Source organism: Calidris pugnax, unplaced genomic scaffold (genome assembly GCF_001431845.1).
Source record: "Calidris pugnax isolate Ruff unplaced genomic scaffold, ASM143184v1 scaffold11, whole genome shotgun sequence".
In the NCBI taxonomy this organism is placed as follows: domain Eukaryota; kingdom Metazoa; phylum Chordata; class Aves; order Charadriiformes; family Scolopacidae; genus Calidris; species Calidris pugnax.
Genome location: NW_015090803.1, coordinates 2,038,919 through 2,060,056, shown reverse-complemented (window position 1 = coordinate 2,060,056; position 21,138 = coordinate 2,038,919). Strand labels below are relative to the sequence as shown.

General features: G+C 39.0%; 1 protein-coding gene across 2 annotated transcripts in view; it reads left to right on the top strand.

Moving 5' to 3' along the window:
- The window catches only part of CNOT10 (CCR4-NOT transcription complex subunit 10), a 57,266-nt gene that overhangs the window by 34,689 nt on the left and 1,439 nt on the right, over positions 1–21,138 (top strand). For both annotated transcript variants that reach the window (XM_014937706.1, XM_014937705.1), the window contains 14 exons: positions 149–294; positions 1,180–1,266; positions 1,959–2,042; positions 2,489–2,606; positions 3,329–3,478; positions 4,558–4,760; positions 7,333–7,454; positions 8,081–8,257; positions 10,800–10,880; positions 15,834–15,947; positions 18,354–18,484; positions 19,278–19,313; positions 19,422–19,549; positions 20,826–20,901. In XM_014937706.1, coding sequence (XP_014793192.1) covers positions 149–294; positions 1,180–1,266; positions 1,959–2,042; positions 2,489–2,606; positions 3,329–3,478; positions 4,558–4,760; positions 7,333–7,454; positions 8,081–8,257; positions 10,800–10,880; positions 15,834–15,947; positions 18,354–18,484; positions 19,278–19,313; positions 19,422–19,549; positions 20,826–20,901 — 1,653 coding nt within the window. The remainder of the gene's footprint in view (positions 1–148; positions 295–1,179; positions 1,267–1,958; positions 2,043–2,488; positions 2,607–3,328; positions 3,479–4,557; positions 4,761–7,332; positions 7,455–8,080; positions 8,258–10,799; positions 10,881–15,833; positions 15,948–18,353; positions 18,485–19,277; positions 19,314–19,421; positions 19,550–20,825; positions 20,902–21,138) is intronic.

The window sequence follows — 21,138 nt, the reverse complement described above, 5'->3', positions numbered from 1 at the left end:
TGCGTTATTTTCTTTCTGATATATTATATTGATTTTTGCTCATAATGTTGCATAGATGCATTTCATGGTAACTTCTTTTTCTTCAGTCATGTTTGGAAGGATTGGTATTAGAGCTGTAAAATCATTTTAACTTCTTTGTTTTATACAGAAGAGAAGTTTGCCCAGGCTGTGTGCTTCTTGCTTGTAGACTTATACTTGCTAACTTACCAAGCTGAGAAAGCCTTGCATCTGCTTGCTGTTCTGGAAAAAATGATTTCACAGGGCAATAATAACAGCAAGAATGGAAAAAATGAGGTAAGCTTAAAATCATATGAATGCCACTGAGTCTTTACCAGAAGTATGCTCTAACTCAATCCAAAATTATTCTTTTAAAATCAGACAGTAACTTATACGTGTTAGTAACTGAGTATACAGCAGCTGTTTAATTCTTCTCTTTCACTCTTTTCTCCTACTCCCAGGGATCTAAGAAGTGTTTGTGAAATCATAGACTTGCAGTGGAAGGACAGTTGTCAAATATTAATAGTTTTCATGGACAGGGTCAAATATTCATGGTTTTCCTTGCTTGTCTTGGATTATGACCGTATGAGACCCTGAGTTTGAAAGGGAAGTGAGTGTCAGAGAGGAATTGCAACTGTGTACCATAGCATGGGAAATCAAGCATCTTTTTTACATAGGATCTAAAAGTATGGGACATACTTTCAAATGAAATATTTGTTGTACATCTTTTGGAAAAATCAGTAGAATGAGTAGTGGCTTGGAAGTGAAAAGAGGGCACTTCAGTCTTTTCCCATTGATGGAATGTCATATTTAAAATAAAACATTTTATCTCTAAGTATATAATAATTCTACTGAAGAAAATATTACAGAGAGACTATAGAATGCGTGTATCATCACTCTGGGTAAGAGAATTCTTAGAATACCTCAATTGCAGAGCAACATAGTGAAATACTAATGTTAATATAGAATTCTACTCTTCATAGGCTGTTATGATTCTTCATGGATTTTGACTGTTAAGCTCAAATTACAGTATTTGGGAGCGTGTGTATTTTTTTTAATATTAAATACTTATTTTTCATGTGTAATTGATGAAAATAGCTTATGAAAAAATCTGTAAATTGAATTTAAAAGGTGACTAATAGTAACGCTTTGTTTTTGTTTTTTTTTTTGTTTGGCATTCAGTCAGGTAATAATACAAATAAAGATTCCTCAAATCAAAAAGCTGAAAGTGGAGCTTTAATAGAAGTTGCTAAATCTAAGATACATCAGGTAAGTGTCTGCCTGTTATTTATTCTAGAACATCAGTTCAATTTGTTCTGCCATCTGCCCCAATCTAGTTCAGCATGAATTATGATACTCTTGTCTCTCCTTGAATTTCATGTTGTAAAACAAAAGAGTGATTTTGTCTAGCTCTTCCTTTTTGTAAGATCCATGTACAGGAAAAACTGACCTAACACAAAAAACCCTCTATTTCAGTCCCTGCAGTTTATCATAATTTTTTTAAGGCAGTTAGCTGCACTGACTTTGTATCTGTTAGACCTTCAACAGTCTAAATTGGCTGAGTTTTTACTTCAGTGTACTGTTCTGTGGAAAAATATGTGAAGAAACAAAATCCTTCTCTCTGAGCATTCACTTATTGGTGTTTTCAGTTTAGTAGGTAAATGTCTGGAATTAAGAGGTTATATTATTCCAATTAGTTCGTCATTTTAAGTGCTAGTATCTGTGTTTGAATACAGAGGACCATTGAACGAAATGTGCTCTGCTTACTGTAGATACAAAGCCTATAAACTTGTTGAAAGTCTGAACAGAATTTCTTTTTTAGGAAGACTTTTTAAACAGCTTTTTGCCACATGTTTTTAAGATGTATACAAAATATTCAGTAATAAGTCTCTAGATGCGGTTCATCTTGCAAACCTGCACAAGTTACTGCTTTTTATTGAAGAGGTTTCATTTTTTAACAGTATAAGGTGAGAGCCTATATCCAGATGAAGTCACTAAAAGCATGCAAACGGGAGATCAAGTCTGTTATGAATACAGCTGGGAATGTAAGTATTTTTAAGGCTATTGCTTTTCTAATTTAGATCTGTTCTCTGTCTTAAATCTGAATTTGCTAACTTTCTTTACAAAAAAAGGTCTTATTCAGGATGAAATAAGGCTTTATGTAGTCGGTTGGGTTTGTAATCTCTTTTCTGCAAGTGTAATTAATGTAGAATTTCCTTACTTGCCCTGTTTTCAGTTGCTCAGAAAAATGCACTTTATTGTTAATGATACCAAAATAACAGTGAATCATTATATAATAAACATGTTGAGTTTGCTTTTATAATTTAAGCAGTGCAAAACAAGTTTTAGGTTACTATAAACTAGTTGCAGGTCATTGATGTCATTGGTGGTTTAAACCAGTAGCAGAGGCAAGCCATTTGTGGAGTGATTTAGCACTAGAAGTAGAAATCATAAAACAAGAGGTGATTAACTATTGTTTTCTCCTTTACAGTCAGCTCCTTCTCTCTTTCTGAAGAGCAATTTTGAATATTTGAGGGGCAATTACCGTAAAGCAGTCAAACTTTTAAACAGTGCAAACATTGCTGAACATCCAGGCTTCATGAAAACAGGTAAAATAGAAAAGCTTCATCCTGAAAGTACTTAAATGTGTAGTATGATTGGACTACTCCTTAATATAACTTTTAAGCATATTAATGATCACTTAAGGGAGTAGGCACATGGGTTTATATGCTGGATGTGTTTTCATCTTTCTTGTTGTCCTCCCTCACGTAACACTGTTATGTTTTTCATTGAACGTTCTTCTTGACAATGCAGCAAATCCAATTTTCTATGAAAATGGATTTGTGAAGGTGTAAATGTATTTGCAAGGCTCATACTTGGGTCTCAAAATCAAGACATGAAACAAAAGACAACGTTCTAGATCTAGAAATGATATTTCAGATTGTACTCAGAAAGGGTACCGTAGCTGGTGCCTGCACACTAAGTTCTATGAAACCCTCCAGGTGAACTTACTTCACCTTGCAATCTGTCAAATTGGCTTTATACCTGGCTCTCCCAGAATACAGTGCTCGAGATCTGGAAATCTGTGGCTGCTTATATATATAAAATATATATTGGTCCTTCCAGGTCAACTGTCCAAGAGACCTAGAATGGTATACAGAAATGTAGGTTATTAAAATGGTTCTGAGGCAGGGATGTAACTGCATAATCCATGAACATCTTACTGAAGAACGTTCAGTACCATAATATACTGACCCATGAGAACACAGTGGGAGCATTTTATGGGGTCAGTAACATTTTTCAGTTTCTTGGTCTTTTGCTGTTCTCTCAGGTGAATGTTTAAGGTGTATGTTCTGGAACAATCTTGGCTGTATCCACTTTGCAATGGGAAAGCACAATTTAGGAATTTTTTACTTTAAAAAAGCCTTGCAAGAGAACGATAATGCGTGTGCGCAGCTAGGAACAAGCAGCTCAGATCCAGGTAAGACTTTTAAGAGATGAAAATGGATGGTGGAAGAGGGGTGGGTGAATCAAGAAAATAAAGGATAGAAGCTTTCCATAATTATATAAGCAAAATTCCTGTTCCTTCTCTTTGCAGGAGACATGATAAGAAGGGTGAGAGTTTTAATTGTAACTTGATTTCAGAGTATAGTTGCTGTTGCCAGAAATACATGATGATGAAATATATTATTTTTTTTTCTGTTTTCTTTGATGTGCCATGATGCTGGGGCAATTAATTCTGACTCCTTTATAGTCTTTGACCATCAGTCAGGGAGTTACGACAAAATAAAGTTTCTGTCAACTATTATGCATCGTTAAAATGTTATTTATAGTCCTGCCTATATGCTACCTGTAGATAGAATCATCTTGAAGGACTTGGAAGATAGAGAAAATGTGGAGTGCAATACTATTAAATTAGCATTTGGAAGATGATGTGTTTCTCAAAATTTCTTACTGAACAATTCCCATACTTGTATGAGAAATGTTTATCTGTTGTTTAGTTTTATGGTTAGTTTTAGCCATCTACTTCTGTATTTCAGTATACAAAAGACAAGCAAATGAACAGTATAATAAGTTTTCTTGCTTTGATTAATAATACTTAAGGTTTCTTTCTCTTCCAAGCAAATGATTTCATGATGAAGTGGTATTTTTTTCATTTCTTGTTTCTTTAAAATCTAGTTACTATCACAGATTTTATTGCTTTTCCCTATTCCTCCGCTGGACCTAAGTGCAGTCTTAGGTGCCAGTGTGAAGACACAAAATGTTTTATGCTTGTTAACAGTAAAGTGGTTTTCTTCTGAAATCTATATGAGTAAAAAATATACATTATTATTATATAACATTTAGCTTGCATGACAAGGAACTTAAATGGTTAGCATTTAATGTACTTCAACCTTTATTAACAATACAATTACTTTGTCTTTGGTATTTGGAATTTCTGCAATTAAAGGGAATTTTGGTAGGTTTTGGGTGTTACCCACAGCTTCCCTCCTCTTCCCAGAGTTATGTTTTTGGCTCTCCTGAGCTGCACATCCAACGTGATGTAATCCTTTTCTGCAGGTAAAAAATTTTCAGGGAGACCCATGTGTACGCTACTGACTAACAAACGGTATGAGTTGCTCTACAACTGTGGAATTCAGCTCTTGCATATTGGGAGGCCCTTGGCTGCCTTTGAATGCCTGATCGAGGCAGTCCAGGTTTATCACTCAAACCCTCGTCTCTGGCTGAGAATAGCAGAATGCTGCATTGCTGCCAATAAAGGGGTAAGTAGATTTGCAAATTCCTTATTTTGATTGTAGTTACGAAATGAATGGGTAATCCTGGATTGATTTGAACCACGTAATATTTCTCCAAGTCATCTGATGGTTTACCTTACTTTGTCTTGAAACAATTTTAGGAATAAAGATATTTTTTGGAAATAAACTTGTATTGTTCTCCAATGAAGCATCACTTTGTAACAGAAAACAATATGTCCTTTCTGTAGTCAGTGCTCTTTATTTAAAATGTAGATACTAACATTAATAGTTTGACATGCTATTCATGGATATTTTATGGTGCCTCAGCTTTCCACAGTCCTTTCATATCAGTTGTAAAATCTTGGGATTTAGGTATATTTATATATACATAAAACCCATATAAAGTTATGTATGTTATATATTGAAAACCAACACCACCAACAGAACAACCCCATAAGTAATCTTGCTTTTTGTGTGAACAGAAGAATTAAACTTGCTCAAGATCTTTTCTCTGTACTTCAAAGTATTTTTGTTCCTAGCTTGCAGAAATAGTAAGGTGAGATTGGAGTCAATGACCATATGTAGTATCCAAGGAAGAAAGATTTTTGGGGCTGCTCTTGGAGGTTTGGTACTCACTTTGGGACCTGATGCACAGGAACAGCTTTGATAACTTTTGTTGCTGATACTTTGAGGTGGTTTTTTTTTTTTAATTTTGGCAGAAATATCTTGGATTTTTAGGTTTAGACTCTAGGAATTGCATTACTGCTTCTGAAACAATGAAGTTCTATCTTAAATTTTAACTGGAGTAGTAGGAGAAAACATATGTTTATCCAGTAGGGATCATTTGTCTCTACTTTACGGCTAGATACTATGGTGTAAAAGATATGGTTGAAAGTATGTTTTACCAAACAGTAAGGTTGGTCTTTTGATGTTTTAATGATCAGACTGGTGAAAAATCTTGTTTTAAAACATAATATAGCACCAGGTCCTAGAACTTTATTGGAAGATGCACAGACTCTTGTAAAGGTCTACTGAAAATATTTGATTAAAGAGAAGTTTCCTTCCTGGGATCATGTTCTTAATTATTTACAGTTTTCTTGATGTACAACTGATATAAACTCCTTAAACTTCTTTTTAAATTCTGTCTACTGTAAATCCACTGTCCAAATTCAGATCTGGCTCTGTTTTATAGGACTAAAGTGGATGAAGATAACAAGATGTGCTCTGATTTCCACTGAAATCTTTGCACCTGATCTTCCTTCTCTTTGTGCAGCCAAAACTCATACAAAGTTTTGGTTTTTCCTCACTGAATATCCGTTATTAGTCTGGAAAAGGAAAATATCTACCTTTATGGGGCGCTTCTTTATTTACTGCAGACTTGCCAGAGCAGTCGATGATGTCAGGCTCCTTGAGCCTGGCCTTCCTCCTGCTACAGTGGGGATGTTGTGTGATGTACCAGAGGGCTTGAATTCATGTCACAAAACTGGCATGCTGTTTCCTAAATTTGTAAACTTACAAGAAAAAAAATTAACTTTGGATGCTGTTAATATTAAAAGTAAAGGGGAAGTGTCTTTAAATTATAAGATAGATTTGCAACATGACAAGTGAGGCCTTAAAAATCAATACTGTGCTTAATTTGACCTTGTAACTCCATTTGCAATAATAATCCTTTATATCTAAGTATGGATTCGTATTTATGCTCTCAACATCATACAGAAAAGCATTTTGATTTATAAAATATAGATGGAAGATGATTCCCTTTCTGCAGTTTTTTTTAACATCTTTTCCGAAATAATATGCTTTCCAAATCTATTGCATGAAATTTTTTATTTGACAGTAAATGCCATTATAATGTCGATATTCTTCTTCACAGTAGATTCTGATAAATTTTCTGAACAGCAATAGCTATTTAAATTGCAGATTTAGTATAAGTTTTTTCCTTACAAGTGCAAGTTTTCATCACTAACTTTACTTAGCAACAAAGTTGTTAAGATGGCTCATGGTAAAATAAACAAACCCCAGTAAATATGGTGCAGAGATAATTCTTGGGACTGACAGGGTGCTTTAAGTTCATTTGACCCTCAGAACGTCTGCATACTCAAAAAGCTGTTAATTTAATTTAACTTTGCATATGTTGTGGTTCAGCTCTATGCTCCCCATGGAAGGATTTGAGAGCAGCTTTTCCAGAGAGCATTTGGAATGCTGTGTAAGCAGGGAGAGAAGATGGCGAGCGTTACAGTGCCAATTCTGAATAGTATTTGATTTCTTTTTAGGTATCCTAGCAGTTCTCTTAATATGACTTGGTTCATTGTTCTTTTGCTTTCAAAACAGAGGAGAAACTAGGTCAGTAGGCTATCAGACAAGCTGTCAGGACTAATCTGTGGTTACACTGTGTGCACTAAAATCCCTCTGCAAAGATAATAGAAGGTGCCTGAATCTTCGTGGTACTTAAGATTTAAAACTCTGCCCATATAAACTATTAGTTCTTACATTTTAGCAGGATTTAAAGTCTTCTTCCAGCTTTCACTTGTTTTATCAAGCTGTTGTTCAGCAGCCTTGATATTTTAGTCCTTTATTGTTGTTTTTTTTTCCCTTCTAGACGTCAGAACAAGAGACTAAAGGTCTTCCCAGCAAAAAGGGAATTGTGCAATCTATAGTAGGTCAAGGCTATCACCGTAAGATAGTCCTAGCATCCCAGTCAATACAAAATGTCGTTTATAAGTAAGTATGTTTTCCCTGGGTTCTTTATTTTGTTATCATACCTTTGTTAAGGATACGTATCTGTTTATCAGGAGTTTTTAAAAACTGTCATGGAATAACTGTACATTTTGGAATTATCAATGCAGTGAAGAGAGAGGCATACAAAAATAATGACTTGAATGTCATTTGTCTGCCTTCTCTATGATGGCCAGCAGAGGGCGCCACTGTGTAGTCCTTGTAACTAAGAAGGCCATTAAAGCTTAAAATTGGTCTGAAACTATCTTTCCAGTTAGCTAAATCTGTCTGCTTTTGCTCTTAAAGACGCATATTTTCAGTAATCCACAATCAGAAAAATGCTGAAAATGTAGTTGATTTGTCATAAAACTTCAGGAAGAAAAGAGAAACTTCTTGTCATTAAATAGTTGAATCTGCTCATTGTGTGTGGGCATCGTGGTGTACTTTCTATATATAAGGATAGCAAGCTACATATGTTTTCATAAATTAAATGTATTATATTACAGTATGATTTAAATTTTTTAGGTAAAGTTTTCTCTGGAATCAGATGTTTCTGGAGCTGTTTTTATATTGTTATTTTTTTAAAATTTAGTAGGATTGCTACTGACTGGTTAACTTCTGTGTCTCTTTAGTGATGGGCAGTCCTCAGCAATACCTGTAGCCAGTATGGAATTTGCAGCGATTTGTCTAAGAAATGCCTTGCTGCTACTGCCAGAAGATCAGCAGGAGCCAAAGCAGGAAAATGGATCTAAAACTAGTAGCCAGCTGGGGGGAAATACAGAAAACAGTGAAAGCAGTGAAGCATGCAGGTAAACAGAATTGTATGTAAACCTTTCTTTATGTCCAAAGTAACTCTGGGCTGGCAGTCTGTGTCTGCTGCCTGTGCTGTTTGGCCAGCAGAAAAAATAATGTAAATTCTCAGCAGTGTTGGGATATCCAGGGAAACTGTTTCATTGCTCGTTGTTTTAATTGCTGGTATGCTAATTTAAGAATAAAATACCCATTTTTTTTTCTCTGGCCACCTTATTTTCTTTGCTGCAAATGTTATGTTTTCCCACACCCTCCTGCAGTGCATTTTGGTATTTTTCTAATTGTAAGGGAAGTTTCACATGTTACAGTGATTCTGTGTGTACATGCACCAGGTACTTGATTCAATGTATAAATGTCGAGCAATTCAGTAGTAAGCATTTCCCTGTGATCAGATTTGACATTCATCAGCCCTAGTGTGCTTTGTTGTGTTTGTTTTAGACTAGAAATGGGAAATTATATTTACAAGGTAAGTAGGAAAGCAGCATGGAGCTATTCCTTAATAAATTGCATGTTACAAATCTCTTTTCTTCTCCTTAAAGCTTCAGAAAAACTTGTAGACAATATATGTCAAATGTTAAATAGCAGAAAGGTACCTTAATTTTTTCTGTTGATCCTGATGTTTTCCGAACTTCCTTTTGAAGAGTAACTGGCTTTAGTCTGTACTTTCATCAATAACCATTTTGAGAAAGGAAGAGTTACAATAACTAAACTGGAAAAAGTGGCTGTGCTAGAAATTGAACTACTTAGAGTAATGAAAAACCACAATGTTTTTGTCAGACCCAAGTACAGATGAATTTTAAGAAGATAAGATCATTTTGTCACATGGCAAGATACACTGCACGTGCGCTGTGCTGCGCAGGCACAAGGTGCATCCATCCCCACATATTCTGAGGTTGCCTGGGAAAGGCTGGGGCTGGGTGTTGGTGGCTGCTACTGCTATGACAGTATTTGAAGGCTGTTCTCTGTAACCCTTTTTTCCCAATGAGTCTTTCCTGTCAAGTGACCGAATAATGTATAAACTTTTGAGGTGGGAAAGGGTGTTTCTTTTTCGCTTATCAAGGTTGGAGGCTGTGAACTAACCTCCCCTGGCAAGCTGTGTGCAGCCCATTGAGGTGATGCTCTTCTAGTTTAGCAAGACTTCAATTTTAAGCTTACGGAGCCCGCTGAGAGGCAGTGATGAAAACAAAATGGTGGCCCTTACTCAGACAAGACCTCCTTTTTTTTTTTATTTTGTTTTGGGGTTTGCTTTGTAGGAGTGAGGAAAGAAAAATATGCCCTGTACAGGAAGATGCTTTCAAACCTTCTGCTTTCAAAACCAGATTCTTTTTCTGCTTGAAAAAAAAAAATATTCAAGACTCCCTTCTATCTCCCAGTGGTCACTGCCAATTTCAAAATGTCCAGCAACAAAGGCTGTTCTTCAATTCGTGTGTCGCATTCTGAGGGGTTCTCTAAGGATTTGTTCCTTCTGATGTGGGACCCTCTGCAAGAGAACTTGGGAAGATAGAAGGCATTTGAAGAAAATCACACTAATTGAACAGGATGATTTTGAAGCAAATCCCACTAATTGCACAGGCTGACTCCGAGACGGATTCTGCTGTTATTCACAAGAAAACAATGAATACTTTCAGTGGTTAAGGGTATTTTTTAACCTAATTTTTGGTAAAGGCATGAGGTATATACACTACAGCAGGGTTGAGTACAGGTTTCCTTGCAGTCTGTTGCTCTCTGTTTTGAAGGTCTAAGTTAGAGTTATCTTACCTGTTTGTAATAAACAGATAGGAAACGGCATCAATGACAAAGTTCTTGTTAGGTGGACAGACTCAGTCTCAATTCTGATTTTTTGATCTGTTGTTTCTAACCCTCAGTGTCTCTCTCTGCAAGGTGCAGCTGTTAACCTTCTCTTCAATTCTCATTCCAAAAGGATGTTGAAGTTCAGCTTATTGGAGAGCAAAGTTGCAGACTTTTTAAGTAGAGCAAATAAATAATTCTCCCAAAAAAGCCTAGTGTAACTGTAAGAAAGTGGAAATTTTTATTTCTTTTTTAAAAAAATATTTTTAAATAGAAGTAAAGGCAGCTAGAAGTCACAAGGAAGCTGTAGCACTGTGGATTATCTTTCTAGAATATTTATGTAATTAGTTTTTAAGATGTCTAGGGAGAGAACTAGTTTACTGCTTTTCTTACAGGCTGAAAGAAGAGAGGCTACAAACGCAGAGAGTTCTGCATCTCTCCAGTTTCAAGTTCTTGTCTGAGACCAAGCATCAGAAATAGCTTGAGAGTGTGGAGAATGGTGTGGGTGGTTTGGTCTGTCAGTCAAATCCTCCCCAGCAAATGTCCCCCTTCTTCCTTCTCAAATGGAATGGTTAGGAGAAGAGCCTATGCCTCAGGCTTTGCACAGTTTCATTTCCCCGTTTTTCAGGCAACAGAATTTTTCCTGTCCTTTTAAATGGAGTGAATAAGTATCGATGCTTATTGTGTATAGATTTTTTTTTAATTAATTATTTATAGTCACTCCCTATAATTAATACACTGTTTTTATTCTAGCAATAAAAGTCATGAAGGGGATAAATTCATTGCAGCTCCACCTTCTTCGCCTTTGAAGAAACAGGAATTAGAAAATTTAAGGTAAGTAAATAATATGAAATATTCACCACAAAATGAGCCCTCTCTTGAACTCTGCATTGATTCTGGAGTCATTGCTAGATTTTTTTATTATTTTTTTTTTAGGCAATTGCAATGTTGATTTTTAACTGTTAATCTAAGGATGCCTTCTTTCAAATGTGTGTGCTTCCTGTTTTCTGGGCTTTGAGTCTGAACAAATAGAAACCATCCAGAATGTCAGTTCAGAAGGCAGATCGGTTTGTTTGATCCCACTCATATTGGCTTGGCATTATATATTGGGCAAAACTAAAAACCTGACAATGGCTATTGTGATTGGTGGAAGGGGTAGAAATTACTGTATGGTACCTTTTCCCTATTCAGCCCCCACAACATTATGTGCTTGTTGGATGGGGAAAAAAAAAAAGGAAAGTGGTAAAAGCAGCTATGCTGCTTTCAGATGAGAATGGTGCTCCTTGCAGCAGGAGTAAATCCTCAGTTTGCATAAAATAGAAAGAAAAATTGCTTCTGTCCAAGCGTTTGACTTCCTCACCATGGAAGAACACAGGTAAAATTTGACTGTAGTCTTTTTGATGTTCTCAGAGATCCTTAAAGTACTTGTTCAGCATCTGAGTGCTCTCCAAACAGTAATTCCTATGTGTCTAAATAAGTATCATGTTATCTGGAACCTCTTTACTTTTCCCCAGCAAGATTATCATTTGCTGGCAATGTTAATTATTTCAGGTGGCTGCCAGCCCATTGAAAATCTCTCTTACTATGAAGCTTGCACCTGTTTAGAAAAAAGAAATCTGTTTTAAGTTTCCCTTATGGACAAAGCATACAGTAATTTCCCACTTAAACTCTTGGGTAAACACTCTGTTCCAGCCTAACCCCAGGTAACCTGTGTTTTCTAATGACCAGCTTAACCTTTACTTTGCTCCACTACATGTAGCAAATCTACTTGTATTCATTTAAAAGCAATTTAGCAGGAATATGTGAGGAGACATTACTGAGACCTTGATTATTTATTCTGAAGTGGTACAAGAGTATGCTACTTGAAATAGAGAGCACTGGATTAAAAACAGTGATGTGGGTTGGTTGTGGTTTCTCCTTTTCTTTTTTTTTTTCCTCCTGACTGTGAAAATGTGGCTGCCACATGTCAAAATTACATAGTGTCACGTTGTGATTTTTTTTTTTTTAAATACATAGTCTTTTATTTCACAATCAGCTGTTGTTATCTACTGATGAAACATGACAACATGCCAGGAAAAACTTCCCAGTTTAGCAAGAATTACACTACTGCTTCTGGTAAAGAACATCATGTAAGGAAAGGAAAAGCATTGATTTATTTTTTTGCAATACTTCCTCTGGATTTAACCACCAAACACTAGACATCCCTAGAGAGTAATTTTACTAAAGCTGTTTCTAAGTTTCTGCAGATAGCTGTGAAAAGCAAAATGCGTTGCCTTCAAATGTTAGTATATTCCTGTAGTCTTGCTCACTAAGGAGCTGTGAGAAAATTGAAATTCTTGTCTAGTCAGGGAAAATTAAGAAAAAAAATTCTGAATGTTGTCAAGGATTATCCTGAGGAATAGGTGTCTATTCAATTCAGTCTTTCCCTGTTAAGTCACTGGACTGAAAAGCCTCTAATGCTTCAAAACTGAAACAGACTACTTAAATGCTTTTTTTGCATGGATTTGTACAGTTGTGCATCCTAATAAGAGTTTAAAATGACTGATTGAGTTTGCCCTTAAAAAGTTCTTAAAAATTAAAGATACCATCTATAAAATGCTTACGCATCATATACATTGTTTGGTACCTGTGCACAGATTAGTTGAGTAGACTCTTCTCATAATAAGTAATTGAATTGCAGGGTTTTAAAAGCAACAACCAGAAGTTGCTAAGGATTTATGCATAGGTAGTGGAAACTCCAGACTTTTCTTCTGAGTTTCTTCTAAACGATTCTGCTCCTTGCTGCTTCTCATCCTGTGAGAAGCCAATTCCCCTGCTCAGCTCCCAGCCTGTGGTTTCAACACACCAGAACAACCCCACACTGTCAGGATACACCGGAGTAAAGGAGTTCATGGTGCTACATTTTGAAATTTTTTTGGATTTTATTGTAGAAGTTGAGATGGATAGCAAGAGACCTTGTTGTAGCCTCTTTCCCTGTAGATTAAACTATTTTGTTAATTTTCCCTTTCAAAGCAGCTAGACATAAAGGAACAGTTTGGTCACCCACTTTGTCCTGGATAGATGTGGACTGCAAACCCTTACTATAAGACATGTGATCCAATTTTACCTTTTTTTTGACTCTTCCATTGGCCATCTCCAGTCCATCATTAGGCTTTATTTATTTTATTTACTTATGTATTTTGGAAGCCTGCATACCCTTGTGTGGTGTTCCAAGAGCATCACTGACTTGGCCAATAGTTTCACAGATAATACTGTGAAGACCCCACGGCCCACCAGTATACCTTGTCTCTCCTCCACACCTACCCAGTTTAGCCTCATTTATCCACTTAAAGGTCGCAGTGGGCTGTTTAGCTCTGTCACAATGATGGAAGCTTACAATGATTATCACCCATAGCTGTTTCACTCTCTTCTTCCTCACTCTTAGCCCCTGGGTGGTTCTCCCTCATCTCCCTTTTGCTGAATTTCCCCAGTGAGTAAGGACCATCTGCATTCTCTATTTCTTAATATTTGGGATTGTTTTGTCTGCGTTGAAATGTATGAAGTAGATAGTTTGTATCTGCTGTTGTGCTTAGCTAGCTGTTTGAAATTATTTCAAACATTAGTGATGTTCTCTGTAGGGTTTAGTAGTGCCATTTTCGGTGCCTTCATAGTAAGTTTCGAAGAATTGGATTTGCTCTGGCTTGCCCTTTGCCTGAGAAATAAGCCAAGTCAGATGTGGAGTTTGGGTTCTGTAAACTTGCAGTTGGTGTGGGCTGACAAATCTTGTTGCCTAAACCTGCACAGGAGGCAGTTTGACATAATCTGGCAGTTTAAAAAAACATTTTTCTTTTTCCTAGTGCAAAGGCAGTTTTATTTAGGGCACGCGGAGGCTCAGTGATGCTGGAAGTCTGCCGCGCTCAAAGGCGACCTGTGGAGTTTTGTCAGAATCCTGACCGAGGTGAAAAACTAGTTTGTCTTTTCCCTTGTGGTGCAATTCTTCTGCTCCGGTTGGCTGTCAGGTCCCCTGAGCGTTTGGTTTGGCTGGCTCAACAATGGATCCAAGTGCACGAGGACAGTACTGCAGGGAGGAAAACCTGCCTCTTTCCCTCCTCTTTCCATGGCTGTTGCTGAAGAATCTTGCCAGCTCTTATGTGGCTTAAACAGTGGCAAACCCTTGGAGCAGAGGAGTAGGTTTCAGTTTTGCTGGACTTGCCTGTTGTGTGATTGGAGTGTGTCTTGTGTTTGAATTTACGCTTTCATGAATAAATATAGGCTTTCAAGAAGGTTGTGGAGAATAGACACATATTCACATAAAGGGTAATAGCAACCAACTCTACAGGGCTTGACTTGTGTCTGAGGGTATTTAGCTGGTGACATTTAGCATCTCTGCTGGTTTAAAAGCTGTGCTTCCTTAAGGCAGAGACGAAAAGAGGCTAGTTAGAAGCAGGCTGTTATTACAGAGACTACTTTCCCTCCCCCTCCCCAGTCACAACCTTTCAGAAATATTTTAGGTTTGGGACTTGAGCTGGGGAAACTTTCCTCTCCCTCTCTCAAGCTTTTGTATGTGTTCAGATTTGATGTGACATCTGGGCATGGTGGAAAGGAAGTGGGGGGTAGGGAGAAACACTGGAGAAGTTTCTTATCCTGCTTGTGCATAATTAAGGAGCATGCCTCCTGGGAAAGGGGAATAAAGGCACCCCAGGTCCTGCCACGAATTACATGACTTACTGCTGGACTGAAAGTGGGCTTGACAGTTGCCAGAAGGTTGCAGGGTAATAGCCCACCTACCAGCCGGCGGGAGAGTCCAAGGCTCTTCTCCCACTGCTCCCAACGTGGGACCCCGCTAAGAGGATCCGCTCTTCCTCCCTGGAGAAGGACCGGGTCCGTGTCACAGCAAGGCATCGCAGCCGGCGGCGGGCAGAGGCCCGTGCCCCGAGGACAGGGCAGCCGGCCCCGAATGGTGTCTGTCCAACTGGAAAATATCCCCAAGGGCTGTGTGTGGGGAGCCGGGGGGGGGGGCAGCTGGTACAAAGTGCCAAGCTTGGCCTAACGATGGCATCCTGATGTGGGGGCATTGTTAGAAGATGGAAAAGGCGAGTAGCTCAGATTTCGTTACAGGAACTGTCAGAGATTTGGTGGTTTTGGAAAGATAAGTCTGTGACAGCAACAAAATGCCATGGATCAGTCAGTCCTGGCGGTGGGTTACAGCTCTCAATGGAACACCAAACTGGAAATGCCAGATTCTCCAGTGTTTATTGTCTCCCTGTGTGCAAACACTGTGTGGTGTAAGAGCGAAATACATTACAACTTAACTGATTGGTAGTGTATGTCTGTAGGTTGTAGGCTACAGAAATCTACAAAGCTGCTGCCCTTGGCTGCAGTGGGAGGGGAGGGCAGGGAAGCACAAACCAGAGTGCAAAGCAAAATGAATAAAAAGAGGGTGGGAAAGAAGGCTGTCCCTAAGAAAAATGACATGTAACGAGGTCTGTCTTTTATTAATCTGTTATTTATGGTCAAAATTTCAGAATCTTACTGAGCATAAAGTGGTGGTCCTTGGTTTATACCAGTGGAGTGCAGTGTGTCTCCTAATTCAGAGAATGTGATTGAGGCTGTAGATAATAAAACACTAGCTCCTTTACTTCATAGCTTGACTCAAAGACATTACTGAAAGTTTATGGTTTATTTCTTCAGCAATTAACAAGAAATACAACTTACAGCTGCATTTGGAATCATAAAATTCTCCATTTAACATATTGGTTTTCCTCCCTCCCCCACTTTTTTTTTTCTTTTTTTTTTTCCCCCCTCCAGGTGCTCAATACTTGCGTGTAGTGCTTACGTGGCTCTGGCTTTGGGTGATAACCTTATGGCATTGAATCACGCAGATAAACTTCTTCAGCAACCAAAGCTGTCAGGGTCTCTTAAGTAAGTCTGATGTGGTCATTTCTTCTTTCTCAGCCCTGCTTTTTGCTGGAGAGTTCTGAGTTGAAGCTTCCCATGTCTGTAGCTGCTTGCCCATTCTGTAGCTGATGCAAAGAATTGCTTGGCCCGCTCCTGTTCTTGTTGAAGCCCTGACTAAATGTTCATTGAGACGCAGGAACGTGAGTCCCCTTGTTTGTGTACGAATTCCATGTAATTCAGAATCTATTGCTGCCTTTGTTGCTACGGGTGGATCTCCAGTCTTGGGTCCCACGCAGTGGCAGGGCCGTCCGGGCTCTGTCCCCATTCACTGTGGGGCTGCACGTGCTGGTGTTGGCACATCAGGAGGGGCAGGAATGAGCAGCCGGGGGCAGACAGCATCAGCCCGTGCCACCACACTGCCAAAAGCTGGTTTAAGAAACCCCCCCTTTTTTTTTTCTTTTTTTTTTTCCCCCCTCCAGGTGCTCAATACTTGCGTGTAGTGCTTACGTGGCTCTGGCTTTGGGTGATAACCTTATGGCATTGAATCACGCAGATAAACTTCTTCAGCAACCAAAGCTGTCAGGGTCTCTTAAGTAAGTCTGATGTGGTCATTTCTTCTTTCTCAGCCCTGCTTTTTGCTGGAGAGTTCTGAGTTGAAGCTTCCCATGTCTGTAGCTGCTTGCCCATTCTGTAGCTGATGCAAAGAATTGCTTGGCCCGCTCCTGTTCTTGTTGAAGCCCTGACTAAATGTTCATTGAGACGCAGGAACGTGAGTCCCCTTGTTTGTGTACGAATTCCATGTAATTCAGAATCTATTGCTGCCTTTGTTGCTACGGGTGGATCTCCAGCCTTGGGTCCCACGCAGTGGCAGGGCCGTCCGGGCTCTGTCCCCATTCACTGTGGGGCTGCACGTGCTGGTGTTGGCACATCAGGAGGGGCAGGAATGAGCAGCCGGGGGCAGACAGCATCAGCCCGTGCCACCACACTGCCAAAAGCTGGTTTAAGAAACCCCAGCCTAGGAGGGGAAGGTTTCCTCAGTCAAGGGGGTACCAGATCTTGGGTGTGCAGGGCTGTCACCTTACCTGCTACTGTTGCTTGTATCGGTTCCATTCTTCCATTTCTCTTTTTCACTTTAATTGGCCCTGTATTTTATGGAAGGATGTTCAAAGCTCATTCTGTTTCTACCCACCAGCTCCCGTACATCTCCGCAAATTCAAAAAAGGCAGCTTTGCCCCCATCCGTCTGACCTTGTTTGTGTATTTAATTCCTGTCATACACAGGATAAAATATAGCAGAGGTTTTTATGGTCGTAACAGTATTTTTCAAAACTGGTAATATGCTTGCGGAAAGCAAGCTAACCTGTGCTTATTTTTATATGCTGATAGCATACTCTAAAATGGTCTGTGCCAATTAAATTCTTTGGCTCCCATGCTTCAGACTACTGCAGAAGCTCATCTTTTTGCACGGTCATTGTATAAGCAAGATCTAGGAGGAGTCTGCAAGGTAACACGTGGTTTTGTGAAGGCAGTGTTACCATCATGGAATGCAGATGACAGTTCTTGCAAGGGCAGGGCACCAGGTGTCTTGGTCCCAGGAAACTAGGCTTTTGGGCAGATTGGGAATATTGAACTGTTCCTGTTTGCTTAGGTGAAATAAATTGCATGTAGGAAGTTACATTTGCTGTATTGCACCTAAATTATTTTGGATGATTGACTGATATTTTACCTGATGTTTTGTAACCCATTACAACCAACTATACGGTGGGTTTGCAGCGTACTGTACACAGCCACATAGAACAAGTGTGAGCTTTTTTGCTCAACTTTTGTTTCAGATTGAATATTTGCAAACTAATTACGCTCTCAATCGGCCAGGATCCCTTCTGCTCCAAAGTTGAAAGCTGCTGATCAGCTGAGCTGAACTACAAGTGTCAAACACCAGACTTGCTTAATTCTTTTGCAAAACCTGCAGTTGGAAAGATTTCTGTGCCCCACGGACAGGCCTTGTATAGTTGATGTCCTTAGAAATGCAGCTTGCTTACAGAATTAGTTTGATTTTTATCAAATATCAGGTCCCTTAACACCTCAAATTATAGATGTAGGTATATCCTGGGTGTTTTTGTAAGGATTCCTTTTTAAATTCTCTGAGATAAAGCCATACCAAGGAGATCTTTCTGGAATGGCAGTTCCTGCGCATGAATGAATTGTCATTACTCAGGTGCAGATTTTTTCACCACATGAGTGGTATTATGGGTATATATACCCACATATATGGGTATTATGACAATGCTTTACAAGCACCCTAACTTCTGTGCAAGTGCTTCAAGTAATAGTTTTCATGTGCTCGAGTTAAAAACTGCATTTGGTTTGTCTTGCATAACAAACTGTGGGGGCTGTTGCGCTGACATTTGTACCAAACCCTTTGCTGTTGTAGGTTTCTTGGGCATTTGTACGCGGCAGAAGCTCTCATCTCTCTGGACAGAATATCTGATGCCATCACTCACTTGAACCCCGAGAATGTCACTGATGTTTCCCTCGGGATCTCTTCAAATGAGCAGGATCAAGGTTAATGAATCCATACTTCATTAGAACCAATTATGCTTTCAGCTGCCTGCCTGCTGTAAATTTCTGTATACAAATATGACGATGATTAAGACATCTTGTTTTAAGCCCATAGGTTGTTGGGGCATGTTTGTGTTTTTGTTGCTGTTGTGTTTTTTTGTTTTCCTGGCTTTAGTTCCTATTTTGTGTTTGGTTTGTCTGTTGCATGTTTATCTTTCCTTTGAAGTAGGTCTAAACATATTTATTCTAAACATAAATAGAACTGTATATTGTAGCATTCTGCCTTGTCTGAATGCAACTTTTGAAAGCTGCTTTTGTTAAATATGCAATTATGGTTAAGTTTGGGCTTCATACCTTCTCTTCCAGTTCTTAGTCTCCAAACTAGGATGTGTAATATCAGTGAAGTCTACTCACTGCCTTTAGTGAGAGAGAGGAGTAGGGAGAACTTAGTTAACCTGTATCTTAATCTTCTTGCAGTGCTTCCAGCTGGGAGTGTGTATTCGGTAACAGAAAAATACTTCAGAGCCCATCTGTATAGTTAAGCCCACAGCAGCTCTGGTTTCGGGGGCATGTCCACAGTTTAAACTTCACTGTACTCACTGTAGCTCTTAGAGATGCAAAATATTAAGGATAGAAAGTCTTCAGTGGCATAAACTCTTGAGCAAGCCGGTATGTTTTCCCTCTTTAATGTCAGACCATGAAGAAAGAAGCAAAATTGTATCTGTGTTATTTTTGTAGTAAGTTTTAAAAAAGTTTACAGATCATGATGGGTTTTGTTGGGTTTTTTTCTTTGCAGGGTCTGACAAAGGAGAGAATGAGGCGATGGAATCTTGTAAGTACCAGCCACCACCATCAGCAGAGAACAGGAACTTGGCCAGTTCAAAAGAAAAGCGTAAGGGACAAGAATGGTTTTCTTATTTATTTATTTTTTTCATTGCAGCTGGGAAGCAGACCCCCCAGTGTTACCCCAGTTCGGTCACATCTGCGCGGACAATGATGCTGTTTAACCTTGGAAGTGCTTACTGCTTGAGGAGCGAGTATGACAAAGCGCGAAAGTGTCTTCATCAGGTATGGAAAACAAATCTCAAGACAGCTTTTAGGGACAAATGTACTCCCTTCAGAGCACTATTTAGATCACAGCACATCCTGGTGATTTCATAGCTCGGGTTTATTTGCTGAAATGGCAGCACTCTTCTGTCTCTATGAACCATTATTTATTAGTAACATAAAAGAAAGGAATTCCAGACTGACTTGTGCAAATAGTTCAGTACCACAATGGGAAGGTGGGGTTTTTGGGTTGGTTGGTTTGTTTGTTTTTAGATCATATCAAACCAGTGAAATATAACTAGAGCCATGTGACTTTTTCTAAGGTTTGGGTGGTTTTTTTGTCTTCCAAAAGTAACTGTTTTATTTCAGAGGAGAAAGTTCTTGAGTTTACTTCTATCTAATCAGTTAATAACACCATTTGAGCTATTAATTTTAAGGCTGTGAGAACAAACTGCAGTTCTGCTGGAGGTATGTTTCTTGCCTGTCTCTTGTCCTGAGAATTCTCAAGTATTGCTTTTGAAGCTCTCCACCTTCTCTTACCCTGTGTCATTTGGTCTGTCTTATAGCTGAGATTGACCTTTCAATGAGAATATATTTGTCTCTTTGCAGCCATTCCTGTCTGTCAGGAATGCTGCTCAAATGCATTGCTGAGCCGCAAACTGGAACAGTGGTCTTCCAGATTGCTTCACAGTAGTTGTATCGGTGAACAGGCTCAAACCATGTGAAGTTCTCAACTGCTTAAGGCCCTTGTCTTGCTTTTTCTTTTCTCTAGAGGCCTCTTAGGATTGGGCAGGTGCCTGTGCTTGGACTCTGTGGCACATGTGTAAAGCCCAAAGGAGTGTAAGGCCATCTGTGGATGTAAAGTATAGTCTGTCTCTGCATCTACAATACATTAATTGACTTCATAGCTGAAAAATATTTGTATATGGAAAGCTAATGAACAATCCTTGTTAAGTTTGTATTCTGAACTCTGGAGCGGTGGAGGTTACCTTCTCCACTTGTCATCTCACCATGAAACCACAGTAGATTGGCCCAGGAATTACAGACTCCTATTAACATAAGCATACAGCAGATGGTGCTGCTAATTAGTGGGAAACAGTCTTGCAATGCAGATAATCTTTCAGTCTCTCCTTGCATGCATAAACCTGATGGAGCATATTTGAAAAAAATCTCCGTTTATGAATTATTTGTTTTTGTTAAGCAAGATGATGGTAACAGCCTTCTCAAGGGGCACTTTCATTGGGCTGGATGTTTCTCTTAAGCACTTTTTCTCCCCACCCTCTTCTTTTTCACTAAGGCTGCTTCGCTGATCCACCCCAAAGAGATCCCTCCGGAGGCTATTCTGCTGGCTGTGTATCTTGAGTTACAGAATGGTAAGTTTTGAAATGCTGTGCCAGTATTTTGAATGACACCCGCTCGAACCTGTCTCCACTGTAGACTGCTGTGGATCCATGCAGCTGCACCTTCGTTTCCATGGTTTATTGCCAACCTGTTCTTGCACACTCCAGATTGCGTAAACATTTGTTTTCTGAGCTGAAGTCTTCTATACTTTGTGCAGAAGTGAGCAGCCTTGCGTAGGCTCAGTAAAGCCCTTGATGAGGTTTATGCTT